The 18,308-nt window shown below is 30.2% G+C and overlaps 3 protein-coding genes across 8 annotated transcripts; 2 read left to right on the plus strand and 1 right to left on the minus strand.

The window, feature by feature from the left end:
• LOC119678170 (F-box/LRR-repeat protein fbxl-1) lies at positions 1-7,525 on the plus strand. Of its 5 annotated transcripts, none has more exons than XM_038089870.1 (10): positions 1-74; positions 271-408; positions 654-792; positions 4,131-4,455; positions 4,519-4,595; positions 4,655-5,196; positions 5,258-5,425; positions 5,488-5,595; positions 5,656-5,751; positions 7,003-7,525. In XM_038089870.1, the coding sequence occupies exons 3-10, from the start codon at positions 706-708 to the stop codon at positions 7,136-7,138; spliced, it is 1,539 nt and encodes a 512-aa protein (XP_037945798.1). In that variant the 5' UTR covers positions 1-74; positions 271-408; positions 654-705; the 3' UTR covers positions 7,139-7,525. The 5 variants fall into 5 exon arrangements, with proteins under 5 accessions (XP_037945798.1, XP_037945797.1, XP_037945796.1 ...); XM_038089869.1 differs by having other exon boundaries at positions 21-117; XM_038089868.1 differs by having other exon boundaries at positions 28-198.
• Positions 7,526-7,641: 116 nt separating this feature from the next.
• Positions 7,642-11,727, minus strand: LOC119678171 (protein TRC8 homolog). 2 transcript variants are annotated; one of them, XM_038089871.1, is made up of 8 exons: positions 11,140-11,727; positions 10,558-10,932; positions 10,310-10,505; positions 9,709-10,249; positions 9,473-9,647; positions 8,953-9,149; positions 8,333-8,524; positions 7,642-8,266 (listed from the first exon to the last, which is right to left on the minus strand). In XM_038089871.1, the coding sequence occupies exons 1-8, from the start codon at positions 11,510-11,512 to the stop codon at positions 8,084-8,086; spliced, it is 2,232 nt and encodes a 743-aa protein (XP_037945799.1). In that variant the 5' UTR covers positions 11,513-11,727; the 3' UTR covers positions 7,642-8,083. The 2 variants fall into 2 exon arrangements, with proteins under 2 accessions (XP_037945799.1, XP_037945800.1); XM_038089872.1 differs by having other exon boundaries at positions 8,953-9,134; positions 11,140-11,512.
• Positions 11,728-14,561: 2,834 nt separating this feature from the next.
• LOC119678172 (nucleosomal histone kinase 1-like) lies at positions 14,562-15,425 on the plus strand. Its single transcript, XM_038089873.1, has 2 exons — positions 14,562-14,682; positions 14,766-15,425. The coding sequence occupies exon 2, from the start codon at positions 14,859-14,861 to the stop codon at positions 15,303-15,305; it is 447 nt and encodes a 148-aa protein (XP_037945801.1). The 5' UTR covers positions 14,562-14,682; positions 14,766-14,858; the 3' UTR covers positions 15,306-15,425.
• Positions 15,426-18,308: the final 2,883 nt, after the last annotated feature.

Consider the following 18,308-nt stretch of genomic DNA (forward strand, 5'->3'; position numbering starts at 1 on the left):
AATAAATTAGTTGCTTAAGATTTGCAAAAGCGTCGAGATCAAAATTTTTATTGTGTGTAGTTTTATTTAAATTTGTACGTCTTTTGAAGCTATTGTAAATAGAAACTAAATACGAAAGTACATTCATTGTAGTGTCAATCTGTTAAGTTTATGTTTAACTTGTAGAAAACTTATGTTATAAATTACTAGATTGTTTCAGTTCAGTGCATTAAAAATTTACTATCGAAATTATTATCCCAATATGTAAAATTTGCAAAAATTTATTTTTAGAACCGAGCGTTCTGTTTGCCAATTTTGTGATTTGTACAAGGCAAGAAGGTCGTGCGCCACATTCTTCTCTAAGGAGTACATACCAGTGAGCAATTCAGTTGAATTGTGTCAAAAACGCCGATTAAATTCCCTTAACGTGTAAGTCTATGATCTACAAATTGTGTACAAAAACATTTATTGCACTGCTGTGATCTGTATTGTACAGAGATTGGTATCTGAATTATATTTATAGTGAGATATTGTTTATCTTGTAAACAGAAGAATAGACATTTTAATATTTCGTTAGATTATAAAAGCAATTTAATCCAGAAGTGTTGAGGAAAGTATTGTGCAACTGAATAATACAGCAATATATCTAACATTTATATTATTCTTGTAATTAGATTATATTTTGACTGACGTGTGTCTTCAGTAAAAATATTTTTCTGAATAAAAATGGATAATTGGAACGTTTTGGCAGCTCAGACTTCCTCATCAGCTATTGGTCGGGATGGATTAAACGTTATTTCAAAAGAGAATTTGGTAAGGATATATTAAGTTTTCCAAAAAATAAATATGTATGTATATCTGTAAAGCATATAGGATTAAATTCAGATGATTTACTTTATTTTAATAATAAAAGTCGCCACCTTAATGCAAAGTTGAACTTTTTGTTAGTTTGATTCAACGTATCAAAAATAAAAACTTAAACAAAAATTACTTGCTTCTCTCTTACTTGAGAGAATGAGAAATTAAATTGTGTAAAGGGAAAAGGCCTTTTGTAACAGATGAAACTGAAACCCATAGATTGACAAAACCGGAAACTTATAAACTAACGATTTTTAAAAGGAAAATTGTGTATATCAAATAGAAAATAATATCTCGTAAGATAAAATGATGAAATATAGATCATCAGTGCTTTGGGTTGAATATAAACGAATTAAAACTGCACTACATACCGAGACAGTGTCATGTTTGCTTTGTAAAAAAGTTCTCAATAGATTTTACCCTGAACTCTAGGTATAAATGGCGCCTTTTTCATGCAGTCCTGTTCTGCTGTCCTTGCCTAATTTACATCATAATATATCTATATAAGAAATATGTCAATTCCAGTTATGATCCCTGACCGCCATCTTTCTGTTTTCTTGTCTTAATCTACACATCGACTTAAGCCCTATAATTTTATAACTTCATTCATTTTCACAGGTTTTTTCTCTTCGATTTTGTCTAGTTTTGAATAACACCTTCATCCTACACATAACTTTTTCATCTTACACATTCAATTCCCTCTTCTATGATCTGACATCATCCACATCCCAATCTATCCCTGCATTGTGTAACTTGTATTTTCTGTTTTACAGGTGTCCGTGACAATAAAAACAAAAATTATAAAATATTTGAAGATACTAGAGTTCAATAAATATATAAGTAGAAACTCAAATAGACTAATCATATTATAAGAATGCCTGAATTATAATGTCTGAATAAGTTTTATCTAAGTTGAATATTTAAATCGAACGATGACTGTAAAACATAGTAAATGGAGAGGAATGAACATGACTTGAACAACTTTCAAAGAAGGAAGCAAGCAGGTCGGGTGGGTAGCTGAAAGCTATAGTTTTTCGAGATGCGCTCGGTATAATCACTTTCGTTAAGTTAAACGAGCAATGACAATTACTGTGAAGTTTTATTAAACCATTTTGTAACATTTTAATGGAAAAGTTAGGAATGCTTTTGACCAAATAAAAAGGACTGTTCCATCAACACGACTAAAAATGTGCGTAGATACCAAAACTGAGTTCTATATATCTCGTTATAGCTTCCTTGTTCATCCAGCATATTCGATAAATTATCACTGCGACTTTTTGTGTGTTTAAAATTGTAGAAATGGTTGGGAGAAAAGAGATATACTAATAGAGAATAACGAAACGCCGGCATAAAACCCCATGACCAAACACCATGTCAATATGTTCGTATTCATATATATAAATACACAGATAAAAAAGTAAAAATGTGCCCGTTACTAGCTTCAAAAACTGGAAAACATACAAAAGTGCAAGTTAATAGCCTTAGAAAGGCAAAATAATGATTCCAAAAATATGTTCCACAACAATCTTTATATAAACATTTTTGATGTTAAAAAGATTCCATTGTACTTGAATGTTTTTATGGGTATCTATAAACTATTATGGCTAAGAAAAAAAGGACGTTGTAGTATATATATCTACATCTTACAGCTTCTTAAAGACTTTTCAAAATTTATCAAGGAAGAAGCAGGGTGGTCATGGTTTATTGTCCCATATATGTATAGCTATAATTCACCTTATCTGAAAATTTGATATATTACAAAAATATAAATATATACTCTTTTAAAACCATTTATTTTGCTTTAGAGAGCATCTAAATGAGAGAGGAAAAATTTTGTTTAGATGCAAATTTTTCAAACAATTTTTTATATATCAAAATGCTAAACAAAAAATGTTGTTGTACAACAAATTCAAAGTAAACGAAGAAGTAAATCAGAATGAAAAAAGAATCTATGAGAAATATAGAAAACCTCAAAATCTAAAAATAAAAACATTTTTTCGTATCGCAAGTTTTTTGGAGATTTTTCAGTTGAACGTTAACATAACTCGGAATAGCATTTAAAGTGCGATCGATGAAAATTTTTCTATAGGAAAATTATTTTTAAATATATATTCTAATAAGTTTTTGAGGGTATATATATATAATATTAATAAAATTAAATGGTTGAGGATATTTAAAAATGGATTTATCAACTGATATTTGGGGTCAATTAGCAGTTGAGGCTTCGCAAGTTTATCTGTCGGATGGCACCGTTAGAAGTCCCTTTGCTGATACGGTACGGAATGATAACACAAATATTCCATAAATTTTGAAAAGTTAATATGTTATATAATCTAAAAATTTAATAAATCAAGACCCCTCGAATGGGTAAAATTATATAAAAATATTTATACTCTCCACCACCTACAAGTGATGAGAGTACGATTTTTACTCGGCCACAAAATAAATAAAATGTGAAAAATGTTTGGGTAATTGTGAAGAATAAAGAAGTGCAACGCTTGACAATAATAAATTGTTCAATGTGACATAAATCAGTATCGGAACCTTTGAGACTTTTACATTTCGAAATAAAATTATTGTAGCGTTCAACAAGGTAAATAACAACACACCCAGTACCAAAATTGTACGCAAGCAACAATGCACATTCTCAAACGATAAAGTAAATAAGTATACAACCAATTCTTCAATATTAGTAGTCTATTCTATCTCTGTTTTAGAAGAGTACATTCATAGAGATGGCATATTCACATATTCTAAGTTCTCCATATTGGAGTTATAACAGATTCAATTCAGTGAAAATAAGATTAGTTTTTTATAAAAACAGAAGTTTCTTGACTTAATCAGGTCAAAAAAATCTAATTTAACAATATAGTCACAGGTTGAAAATGATAGTCTTTATTCTAAAAAAAACCGTGCACTCGATTCTATTTACTTATATGATATACTTGATTTATATTGAGAAATGTTGTCACAATATATAATATGTATGTATATGTGGTATTAAACGTCTTCCGCGATAATCTATAAGACCATAGATATTTAATTTCCATACTCTTTAACTGCTTTTGTGTTCTAGTTGTAACAGTGAACTATAAATTATTTACGATATTATTTTGTTAAAGATAAGGTTACTAACTTTAGAAGCCTTGTCTATTAATAAAATTAAAAAAAAAATTAAATGGTACCAATAATCTAATAAAACTTTTAATACTTTAGTTTAAATAAATTGTATAATACGCAAGTGTATGCTAATGTGTAACATATACATATATATAAAATGATATTTTTTTCAGACAATCGAAAAACTTCCTGACAAGGTATTACTTCACATCTTTTCGTATCTATCACATCGTGAAATTTGCAGATTGGCGAGAATATGTCGGCGGTGGAGACAAATTGCGTATAGAACTGAACTATGGAAAAATGTATCATTGCGCCCGGAAGTATCTGGCTTACATGTCGGTTCACTAGAATCATTGCTGGCATTAGTGTCTGTACGATTTGGACCAACACTTCGTTATATTGAACTACCTATAGAATTGATTACACATACAGTTTTGCACGAATTGTCAGCAAAATGCCCCAATTTGACCCATATGCTATTAGATTTCTCGACTGGTATATACTAATTTGCACGTTATTTAATTAATTAAAATAATTTAAAGAATTCTTGGTTTTTAGCTATGCAACTGCACGATTTCAGCGAGATGCAGGCTTTTCCAACGAAACTGCGTTACATGTGTATTTGTCTATCCGAGGTTTGCAGATAGCATTATACTCATAATTCGTTTATTTATTGTCTTATGTTGATTTCTAGGTCATCTTTATGGAAGGTTTTATGCGAAAAATTTACAATTTCATTAATGGATTAGAGGTTCTACACTTGATCGGCACTTATGAAAAGTGTGAAGAAGAAGAGGAAGAAATTTACGAAGTAATCAATGTACACAAGCTCAAATCAGCTACTCCGAATTTACGTGTCATAAACCTATATGGTATTAACTTCATAGATGACTCGCATATTGATGCTTTCAGTTCGAATTGCATACAACTTGAGTGTTTGGCTGTCAATTTCTGCAATAAAGTAACTGGTTCAACTCTTAAGACGCTCATACAGCGTTCGAAACGCTTAACTTGTCTGCTTATGAACGGTACCAGTCTCAAATCAGAATATGTCATGCAAGCTGAGTGGGATAAGTGTGCTTTGCAGGAGTTGGATATCACCGCTACTGATTTATCCGCAGAATGTTTAATTGATATGCTGACAAGAATTCCAAATTTAAAGTTTTTGTCTGCGGGACAGAATAATGGTTTCAACGACTCAGTTTTAAAGCAATGGATGGAGTCAGGATTGACACGGTATTGTATTAATAAAATGTTTTTTTTCAAGTTTTTTTTTTATTTTTTATTAAATTCAAAGTTCGTTGATTTCCTTGGATTTGGATTCTTCAGATAATATTACGGATGAAACATTGCAAAAGTTTTTACATCGTCATGGCGCACAATTGATAAGTGTTTGCCTATCAGGTATGCCACATATTACTGATCAACTTTGGATGAGTATTTTGCCAGTGTTAACCAATGTCAAGTAAGTATACAAAGTTAGTACAGAGTTTTTATAGTTCCATCAATAATTCTTGAATTATTTAGAATTATTGTTATGGGAACATCAGAAAAATTAGGTGTCAATATACATGTTGATCAGTTAATGGACACAATCGCCTCTAATTGTGGTAATTTGGAACGCTTGGAATTAAGGTTAATTTATTCATTTTAAAATTAAAATTCCTTATAAACTAGAAATTTTTTTATATTTAGATGGGATCCCGATAATCTACGCTTTTCAGATAAAAGTCAAAAGGCCATTGATTTGTTACGAGTTAAATGTTTAAAGCTCCGTTGTATGGTTTTAAGGTAATTTAATTTGGGTTTTCTAAGGAATTATTTGTAGAAAGTATTTAACAGAAAATCAAGTCTCGTTATCCTTGAATTTAGATCTTTTGATATATATTTTCATTTCTAGAAAATATACTTGTAGTTATTGTAACATGTAACACTGTATTAGCAAAGCTTCGTAGGGAAGCTTTTATTTATAAAATGAAGTTTCAATGCGGTGTTTGCATCAATTATTTTCTTTCCTTTTCTTCCCATAAATTTGAGAATTTCAGCCGGTAATATATCAATTTATTTCTATGTTAAACTATTATCTATTTAACTACATCGATGGAATGCTCACAAATATAAACGTTCCTTTCGTATCACAAACGTGGACTGAAAGCCTTCCACAGAGATGCAGTATCCTCTTCGAGACCACAATTGCACAGCATTTAAGTTCTTAATATGCCTTCGCCTAATATATCTCTATCCTATTCCAATTAAAATCGGTGTATAGCTATGTGTTGAATAGAGACTTGTCACGCATATATACGACAATTCTCCACGCATGCCTTAACTGCACCTGAGCTACCGCCATGATGTCCCCATCTGCTACTATGTCTCAATGCAAATATCAATTTGAGTCCTGTTAATAATTGGTTCCGAACCATTGATGCCATGCAGGCTCTGAACCTCGATCAATGCAAGTTTTAATTGAATCCCACACTCATCTACTCCTTATCCTAAGCGACTCCTCTAATTCTCACTTACGCCTGCCTAATTCATTTCCTAACCCTTCTATTCGTATGTTGTTTTCTTTCATGTTTCCTGCAATGTACATCTACTCGAGCTGCAACACCGAACAACAATGCTCAGAAATTCAAGTAACACAAAAGTAATTCAATATCCATGGTTTAGATTGAATTTGTAGTGAATTGGCTTCATAATATATGGCAATTATATAATATTTTCTTAAAAGGGTTTGTTAAAAGTTATATTGGGTATGGAAAAGGTGATACACCAAAAGTAAAGCAATTAAGCAAGTACACTTGTTGCGATATTCAATGCTTTTTTTTGTTTTTGATTTTTATTTAAGAGATATTATGCCATTCCTATATTATTTTCACTCATCTCAATAAGAATGAATGAATGTATTAAAATTGAAGTTAAAATCGAATTTTTATACTTAGCTTTTATATAAAATATCCATAATTTTCTTCTTTGTGTAGTAAACTTGACGTCTTTGCGAGAGGAAAATATTAATTCAGATTATTTTGATTGAATTTTCAGTGATGGTCGCTATTATGAAACGGTGAAAGCCAACTTCGAGAGAGCTGATCGGATTACTGTGGTTCGAACTACGACTTGCTGTCGTGTCTCACCATATCACTTGTTAAGAAACTATAACGATTTAATATTCAATTAATTTTATTTAAATATTTACAATTTTGAACTAAAGCTTAAATTAAATAAAATATGTACTCTAATCATTCAAGATTAGATTTTATACTCAATTAGATTTTTGTATTGTTCTATTCAAAATTAACACATGTGATTCAAATTAGTACATGCTAAAATAGATAAATCTAACGAAGTTATACAATACATATATTATTAATAGTATACATTTGCTTTAGATTTCATCATAATCAGACTTCATAAATAAAAACTTTTCCCGTTTTAAAAACTTTGCTTTGAGGCGATAACTTTTCAAAAAATATATTTAAAAAATAAAACATTATAAAATAAGCGATTTTCATCAATATCTATGAATGTATGTATATGCACACAAATAAGTAAATATATTTACAAGTCACCCAATATTAAAAATAGTTTTCCTTAATTTATATTTAGCTATAGTTAAAATTTTGAAATATGCACGCCTGTTAAAAATTATTATTCGCAATTCTTTAAATTTCATTAGTCATTATCATCGTTATTATTTTTATCATAGCTAGCAAATCAATATTAGATATATTTACAAAAAGAAAAAAAGAAATATAAGAAGGTGGAGCTGCCTAATTGTAGATAAATGAGTGAGTAAAATTTCAATATAAAACGTATTAATTTTTAAATCAAAAAGAATTGCGTAGTGTAAAATTGATTTGTTTAGTTTGGAATCCGTGACCACAATTGTAGTAGTGTCTTCGCGTATCACGTACAGTTCAGTGACCAAGTTGATTGTTGTCGATCGCTAGTTTTACTACTTATATATATTTATTTGCTTTGGATGTGGAGAACTTTGCTTAAGATGTAATGTTGCTGTACAACTATGAACGAAAAATACACATTAATCCATAATTTAACTATAAACATAGCCTTAACATAGTTTATACACAAGTACGTTATGATTAAGTTTCCATTATATTTTTCAATCCCGCATAATCATGTCAGGTGATAATCGAAACCCATGCGGTGTATTGCTTGCAGCTACTGTTGCAACTGCTGCTGCTGTTGCTGATGTTGCTGATGTTGCCGCTGAAGTCGTAGATGGATCAGTGGAGAATTGAGCAACATTTACATTGGACTCAGTCGCTCTTTGGGTGTTATCCGTCTAATATAATGAAATAAAAATATTTAGTTGATATATGTATAAATAAAATAAAAGTTTATTTAATACATCTCGTGCTTCTGGTTGTGCTGCAGCATCGTTATTTTCAACGTCTGCGCTGTCTTCAGAATCGTCATTTTTCTCAGTGTACATCATGATTTCGTGGCACAATGGACAACGATCCTGCACATACAACCACTTTCGTAAGCAAACGCCGTGAAAGAAATGCCGACATCTCGTAATTTTGGCTGAAAACATTTCCTGTAATACACAAACAAAAAAAAGAAATAATTAATAAAGACTACTTAGCATTAAAAAGCCATATATAATCCATAAGTACTTCGAACACACATCTTATTGTATATAAATATGTATGTATAACCTGTTGTTAATCGAAATACATACGTTCACTTTAAAGAAGATGTAAGAATGTCAATGTTCATATAATTTTGATTTATTTCATATAAGGACTGTGATAAAATATTTTTAACAATCTTTAATTTTAAATTATATCATAAATTTAGTCTTTAATGATCATAGTCTTTTTTTAATATAAATATGCAATTATTGACTGTTTATAACTTGTGATCTCTTGAAATCTCTTGATCTTAAAATAATCTAGACACCTATTTCAGAATTACACAAGTAATATAATTTAATTTATAAGACATTTGTGTTTTATTATTTACCTGATAACAAATAGCACACACGTCATCAAAATCTCTTAACTGTGCCGGGCTTGCTTCTGGTAATGCTGATATCTTGTGTACTGCTGAACGTCTCTTCATAAAAACGGACCAACCAGCTCGAGCCTCGCACCATATATTGAAGTAAGCATGGATGCACATCATAATTGCCCTTATAGCGCCTCCTGTAGCATTTCGTGCTATCAAGTTATATTATACGATACTCATCAACCAAATAAAAAACATGCACACATAATTTTCGTTTCGAATAAGTACATACATACAGTTGTGTATAAATTTTTGAGGTGTAATGAAATCGATGGATATTGCTAAGTTGTAGTTAAAGGCATGACAAACTAATTTCATTACAATCAAAAACTTAAATGTTCGGAATCGCGAAAATTATGTTCCTAATGAATGTTGCTACCTTTACAAAATTAAATTTACAAATCTACCAACTACAATTAATACGAATATGATGTGTAAATCAACTAATGACAATAATCTCCAATAGTATTCTTACCAGACTCAAATATCAAAATCCAAGCACCATTAAAGAACAGCAAAATTCCAAAACAAAATTCAACAGAGTTTCCAAAAGCACGGACATAATAAAGATAATCGTCCAATTTTTCCCAAAATGTTTGACGGCGGGCATCAAGTAAGAATAATGTATATATCGCTAAAGACACGAGTACCTAATTACCAGTAAAAAATAGTTTAAACCACATATTTGGAAAGAATCCTAACATTTCTTACCTTAACAATAACTTCAACTGAAAATGCAGTGACAGCAAGCAGCCACGTAGAGGGCTCATGACGTGACCAAAGGTAAATAAGCAGACTAAGTGGTGCTGTTATTAGGAATGCACAGACAAGTAACGCACGTAAATGTCTTTTTCGTGATGGATTGCGTGCTGCGCTGAGAGACATCAATATTGGTGACACAATATTATGTAGGAAATGCAGTAAAGCAGTAACCAATAGACACAAGTTTCTGCAAAGACGAACAAAACGTTTTTCCGGTGGCAAGGAGGTTAATCCTGTTTGTAATGCTAGTATGTAAAATAGAACAGCAGATACCGTTCCGAGTGATTTTTCTTCATCAGCATCAAACGCAAGCAGAAACCATTGAAATGCCTTGCCCACATAATGACATAATACGGATATTATTGAAGTCATACCCAGTACCGCAGTCAATGTTTCACAGCCATCAACTAATAGCTTTTGCATAGTTGGCATAAAATTATCAGTTGTTAACCCATCAGACATAGCAATAGAAATAAATTGTTGTACAATTCTATAAGCAAAACATTATGCAAAACATAAGTACACAAATTTTTACATCTAATAAACTTACCTTATAGTCCAAAATACTCTCAGCACACTTGGCACATTAAGACGCTGCCACTCATTTTCTATTAGAGCAGATAAACCAAAATTCGATATAAAATTCATAGCATATTGATAGCCGTTGTATATAGTTTTGCCCGCTTCCATTGTACTGCCGAATAATACTATTTTACTTAGAACCATAGGTGCAGTCACAGCAACAACTTAAAGAAAAAGCGTTCATCGTTTGAATAAATAATATAGGTTTTATCAAACCTGGTAAGTAATGCGTAAATTTAGCAGGGAGTGGAAATATTGATAGTATAATTGGAATTGCATATATCAATGGCATGGCTCTTTGCAACAACTTGTACCTAGGTCCTAAATGTATGTAGGCAAATAACATTCCCATAAACCATTGAGCTACAAGATGTGGTATTAATGACATTACAGCACCGGTAGGATCTAGCAATCTGGTTGTATTAAAGGATGCGATGTCGATTATTACACAGGGACTACTTTGCAGAAGTTTTACAGTAGCCACATTTGACCAGTACGATAGAAAAGTTAAGCTCAGCGATATGACATACATGTATACCATTACTAAGTGTCGCGTCCACAGCATAAATACGCATGATGCAGCAAAAAATCCTATAAAGATATTTTATTTATTTCATTTGTACCCACACACCTGAACTTATATCGCCTTTTTATTAACGTATTAGAAAATGATCAAAGAAAACTTTGACCTTAAAATATGAAAGTCATGATTTGAGCTTCAAATATATATATAATTTGATATTTTTACTACGGTTTGATTTTGATGTACTAGACTAGAATATAATTTTTGGTACTTACCTAAAACACATATAATGAATTTAATTGATGTTAAAGCTAATATATCTGAGAAAGTATCCTCCTGAGCCAAATCATCCATCATGTCTGTAAAGGATCTGCTAAGCATACCTTCGCTCACAGCCGCATTGCTTGCATTGTTAACGGCTTGTGATAAAACTGTGTTTGTGGAATTTACTACAGATGAGCTGAATGTGGAAGATTCCACATTAATGACGTTGCTACTATTTGTGCCGTCAACGCTTGTCATATTATATCCTGGATAAAAACGCGTTGGTAGGCCCATGCCAATTTTAAGTATTTCGTCAATTATTAGTATGGGAGGTACACGCATCATTACATCCACGAGCCCCAGTACTTTGGTCCGAATTGACATTTTGTTTTTTTCTTTTTTCGAGAGTGGGGTAAAGAAATTATTCTTACTTTTTCAGAGCTATTTTGTAATTTAAGTTCAGTAAGTTCTTTAAATTGACTTTAAATTATGTTTCTTCAACAACTACATTATACACTTTCAATATTTTTAAAAATGAGGATCTTTGTGTATAAAACACAAAAATTTTCAATCCAAGTATTTAATTGCTGAAGCTCACAGCTGACATTACCATTATGTGTATGACAGGGTTGCTCTCCAAAAATTCATATTGCAATTTTAATATTGCACAGGTGTGATATACTTTCGCATTATTAAGACAATATGTTATTAAAATTATATGTACAAGTGTTTAGTAATGTTAATGTAAATGAAATTTAAGAGATGGAATTGTATTATTAACAGCTGGGAAACATATTAAAAATATTTAATTAAAAATATTATTCAAAAACTTTTATTTTTTTGTTTGTGAGTACTAATAGCCATAATTTTTTCTCTTAAAGTAGCAAAAAAATACTCGTAATTTTCGAAAAAAAACATGCGAAAAAAAAACAAAAATGGTTTTAAAATCATCAGAGTTAGGTTTTAGTCACAAATAAAATTTAAGACTAAAGTTTTAGTACGATCAAATTCAAAAACCAGTCTATTGTGAATGTTCACTGAAAATATGTTTCAATATACTGTACACAACACAACATAAGTCAAACAACAGCATTCAATATATTTTAAAAATGCTGCCAACTTTCTACCAAACTTTATATTAAGGGTATTCAGGCAACTGATTAGTTGCTTAGTTGATGTTAATCAGTTGCTTGAACGACCTAAAATGCGTAATCTGATTAGTTTGTTGTGTACAAATGCCTTGGCAGCACTCGTATCAACAGCAAAAGCGAAACATATGTTAACAGTGAAATACTCATATATTCGTAAATTTTAATATCATTTAAATTTATCATATAATTTATCATATAACTAAAATTGCAAACGTGACATATATCAAGAAGTAGAATATTCAATTTTATACTTTTTAATTACATTTTATCCCTTTAAAAATTATAGTTTTACTGAATTTTATTTATTAATTATGTTATTATTTTTGCATTTTTTTTTGAGACACCCTATGTTCATAGCGCCGACACTTGGTACTGGCAGCACTATTAATCAAATTTTCACTAATCTGAGAATCTCCAAAATAGTAGATTCTCTGCTTAGTTTCTTTTTTGTATGCAAATTTTAGTTGTAATCAACTACTAAGCAACTAATCAGTTGCCTGAATACCCCTAATTATTTTTTAAATAAAAATATTAAAATGCAAAAATTTAAAGAATTAAATTAGAATGAATTTTAGTTTTAAGAATTAAAAAAAGAAATTATATTTAATTCGAATAAAATTAAATTATTGCAAAATTATTTGATTTTACAAAAACAATTCCTTTCCTTATGAATCCGCCCTTGATTTGCAAGACAATATTCAAGACTATATTTTCAACATCAATTACCTCTTGCATATTTGATTTTCAAGACTTTATTGTGAATAATAGTACTTTTTTTACTGTTTGTTGGGCAATACTTAAGTGAAACAGTCAAGTTTTGTTTGATTTTGCAGTTTTGTGACTTTGTGCAATTGTTTGATTTTATATTTATTTTACATCCAACAATGTCGGACAATGTCAATATATTTTGTTTTTCATTTTTTCTTGGCATTGTTAAAATATCGAATCTGAGTTATATCTTACACGTAAATAAATACGTGAACAAAAATCAGCTGTTCTAAATATTTTTAAGACAAATATGCACAAAGTTTATTCACGTTTATTTGAGTTTGCAATGATACACATTCAACGATGCACAGACATCCTGAATACCCCTATAACGAATTAATGAAATAAATAACATGTTGCTGCTATCATCATCTCAATTTCTTCAGCTTCGATTATTGTTTTGCAATCAGTACTTGCTCCGTCTGAAGAAAATAAATCAGAATGAAGTATACATATGTTACCTTGTTTCAAAGTGTATAGCAAAGCGCATACTTGGTGTGCAGATATGTAGCATCGTCTTTATCATGCTTTAGTGAAAAATACATTCACACTAGCTAAAATCATTGAAATTTTCACTATATAATATTTCTATCTGTTATACGGCGTTTACATTGGCCGAAAATGGCTCATTTTGAATGAGCCATTTGAAAGTGTTTACATTCGTTCTATTTCATTTGTTCTCATTTCAACAGCTGATTTTTCAACTTGCATGTTGATTTGATTTTTGGCCTGTGCCAAAAAAATGTTGCATGAAGGTTAAATATGCCTTCAAACCTTACATTAGAAACTTAAAACATATTTTTAACTTCGATTAATTACTTTTTGGGAAGTAAAAGTTCTAAAAAAGCAGTGGCATCGTTTTCAAGAAAATGCAACCACCAAACATTTGTTTACCTTTTTTTGTAAATATGTTAAAAACAGCTTTTTCAAACTGTCAAAATGCCATGAAGAGCTTTCATTTAGGGTATGTTCAATGGATTCCTTTGCATTTGGAACGTATGTGGAATGCATTCGAACGTCATTCATACAGAATGTGAGAAAATTGCTCATTTTTGTGCTTGAAATTTTATATGCAAGAATGAGCCATTCGATACTCATATTCGATTTTTCACCAAAATGAGCCATTTTCGGCCAATGTAAACGCCGTATTAGTAAGTTTTATATATATATTTCTTCAATATTTTGTATTGAAAATAGATTCGAAATATACAAGTAATGAATAATAAATTTAGAACTAAATTTTACTTTTAAAACAAATATTTTATATATAATATTAAATTTTATATATATATAATTTGTATATTATAAATTTTACAATTAATTACATTTCACATATGTATGTCAAAGTATTAGTCATTTACATGCTTTTTATATATTTCTGCTCCTTTTAGAATACAAAGCAACACTTTTTTAAAAAAATTATCGAACGGTTAACAGTTACGGTAGTTGTTTAAATTGCACTAATTATTGTGTTTTGTTTTATGTATAAGTTAATTTGTTAGTGAATGTTTAAATTAAATTAATTAAATAAAAAAGATAAATAATAAGATAAAATAAAAAAATAAATTGACCTAGTTGCGGTTTATATACCCCAAAAAAAATTTTGGTGAAAATTATTATTTTGTTATTCAATGAGTAAGTAAATTTACAATTATAAAATTGATAATAATAATAATAAATTTACAAATAATACTAAATAAGCTAATTTTTTTTTTTAGCAACCCATTAATGATCAAAATGGTAAAAGACAAATCGACTTCTTTAAACATAATGCAACCCAAAAGGACGTGAAAGCCTACAAAAAAACTTACATGCTTGGGTATGGTTTCGAAAAATTAAGTGGGATAAAACAACAATATATTGTTCAGCCGCGATATGGTAGTGATATAGAACAACATATTAAAGTGAATGGAGGTAGATTACCAGAAGACACAATATATCGCATTGCTTTACAAATGCTTGATGTATATCAATTTGTACATAGATATGGTTACGTACACGGGAATCTAAAAGCCTCTAAAATATTATTAGGAGTAGGTGTAAATCGTAATTTGCAAACTTATTTGCTAAACTATGGTTTAGCATTTCGATTCGCTACGACAGAGTTTAAACCAGATCCCAGAAAAAGGCATAATGGCACTATTGAATACATATCTTGCGATGGTCATAAATTAATTTCAGCGATAACAAAAATAATACAAAATCTTTTAATTTTGAGTTTGATCTCGACGGTGACGTTGACGAATCCGTCGAGATGAGGCACACGAGAAAAAATAATATAAATAATTAATCTAATGTGTTGAAAACTTTTTATTAAAATAGCCAGTTCAATGTATTCAAAGTAATTTCTGTTATAAATTATTTATGTTTCAAAATCAAAATAGTACAAAACATATTAAATTATTCTATATACTATTTAATGAATTTGTTCTTCAATTAATTTCCATTTTGTATAAATAAATATTTAAAAAATTAGCTAATTGTTTACTGTGAAACTCGTGGTTGACGTAGTGTGTATTCAAGCACCGATAAAATCATTTGGCTCTTCGGTTCAAAATTGCAAATGTTAATGACCGAAGTTGAAAGAAAATAAAGTTCATATTTTATGGAAACGAGTATTTTCTGTAAATAAAAAAAAAGTTTTGAAATGAAATTATTTTAAAATACATGTCATAGAAATAAAATAAAAAATGAAAAAAAGAACTTAACTTCCTAAGACGATTTAAAAGTCTTATATTCATATAACCGAATTTGTTGCAAGCCCCTTTTAGCTTTAGCGTTAATAGAAGTAACCTTGTTTTGAATATATGTTCATATAAGTTTTATAATATACGATTTAAAGATGCTTTAACTAACTAGTTTGTTCGAAAATGTGTTCACATAGAAATACAGGAAGAAAGACATATAGATAGACATCGCAAAACTGATTTCTATTATATACCCTACAATGTCGTTTTTACTGCTTCATCAAAATTTTGAGTGCATATGATTGGACGTATTAAATGCTGTATAGTATGTAAGTAAATAGTATGAAATGTTTATATAAAACTGTATAAAATATTCAAATGTTTCTGAAGCGTCTTGATAATATTACCGCCATTTAGATAAAATGGAAAGCACATATATGATAAATAAATTTTAATAAACTTATTTCAGGAATACACATACATTTTAATTGAAGTCAAACGAAATTCTCTTAATTCTATCCTTTACAGTGGACCAGCAACCATTTTCATTGTATTGATTTTCAGACGAAAAAAGAGATTCAAGAATTTTTATGACCATAAAAAGCGCACAACAATTGCCAATTAAAATTTTTTCAGCAAAAATCGAACAAAAAAGGGTTTCTGTGTTCGACTTAATTAATTGCTTTGCTCACGTTTTTTCGCGCAAAATGTTAATCGCAGTAGCTTCAATTCCAAGCTAACAGTTACAGCCACAGATACAGATAGAGACAACCAACAGGCATTGCCACTGGTACTGGCACTGGCACTGGCACTAGCACTAGCACTAGCACTGGTACTGGAACCAGCAGCGATGCAGGTTACACAGATAGGCGTGCATTTAGTGTTGCAATAAAGTTGTTAGTTGTAAGCAATTTCTTGAGCAAGCACCAATACGAATTGATTTTTATGTGGAATAAAAAATAATATATTTTTTGTTTTATTTCTTGGAAAAATGTTTCTCAGTTATTCAGTTTTGAATAATCCATCGTTATAAATAACGGCAAGTAACCCAATAAAGAGATTAATTTACTTTGGTCGACGTTTTATTACGAGTAATAATGAGAGAGTAATTAAATGCTCATATAATAGAATTTAAAAGCTTTCAACCTGGACTTATCCTTCTAGTCCAGTTAGTACAACTAAAGACATTAACATTGTATTTAATACATTTATAAAATAATAATCAGTTGATTGAAAATAAGATCATTTAAATAGTGTCACGGCAAGGTATGAGTAATGATGTGAAGTCCCATATTTACATAGTTGAAGTGATTGTGATGAAAGTGGCATTATATCTGCTCCGGCACCTCTGCTCACGAAGGTGTTCATTGATATGTAGTTTCTCGAAGTTGGAAATTGCAAAAAAATAACACACTTTTCATAATTTACTACAATCATAGTTTTGAAGTTTAAATAAAATAAATCACATTAGTTATAATTAATAGATACTATGGGGTTATATGTGCAGCGATCAGAATAGATCTATTTAGCATGGTGGTATAGCATTTACAAAGACTGAACTTTGAGCTTTTAAAGTCCATTGTCTTCTTGAAGCGAAAAAAATAAGAGTAAAATACATAAAAATTAAAAGATTGTATGAGTAAGAATACAAGTATTATTTATAGTTGGATTAGAAGAAATAACAATATAGGGTAAGAATGTATGTATATTTTTTGGCGTTACCCTAAAGCTTGTAGTTATTGCGACGTACACTATTTTAAAATGTTCCTTCTGATAACTCAAAACTGATCTTGAAATAGTCTATGAAACATTGCTACAATGCTTGAAAGCAGCGTCACTAGTGCTACTATGAGACAGGCTCTATAAGCAAGGGAATTACTTAAGGCACACTACAGGGAGGACTCTTGGGTGTCCATAGTTAATGATATTTTAAGGATGTTTAGAGGAAAAATTCTAAGGAAGATTGTTACCTACGTTCATAGTACAGTTTCTTTAATCTCAGCCAAATTAGTATCAATGATTAGTGAACTCATGGAATTGTTACTTGGTGAAATTTGAGAGTAGGCCAAGAGTAATAATTTAGAGATAAATCTTACTGAGACAGAATTCTCAGTAAAATCTCAAATTAATTAAATTGATGTGTGTAAACACGGTTTCGGAAGATCACAGTTTTTGTGGTCGGTGAAGTCGTTATTTAATTGAGGGAAAACTTTAGAAATATAAACGCTTATTGATAAAAGTACAATTAGAAGTTCAGAAAGTCCTCTAGTTTAAGCAAATTCAAACAGCAGCTTGGAGCATATCCATATAGACCTATTTCAATTTTACCAACCACTTCGAAGTTCTTCGAAAAGCTATCCTACAAGAGTCTAATGAATATAATAGAATCCGTAAAGCTAATACCAAACTATCAATTTGGTTTTCGTGGCAATCATTCGATTATAGATCAGGTACACCGCATTGTAGATGAAAGTGAAAGGGCTATTGAAGGTAAAAAGTGTGTTCTGTTGTATTCTTTGATATCGCACAGGCTTTTGCCAAAGTCTGGCACAAAGGTCTTCTGAATAAAATAGA

Source organism: Teleopsis dalmanni, chromosome 2 (assembly GCF_002237135.1).
Source record: "Teleopsis dalmanni isolate 2A chromosome 2, ASM223713v2, whole genome shotgun sequence".
Classification (NCBI taxonomy): Eukaryota; Metazoa; Arthropoda; class Insecta; order Diptera; family Diopsidae; genus Teleopsis; species Teleopsis dalmanni.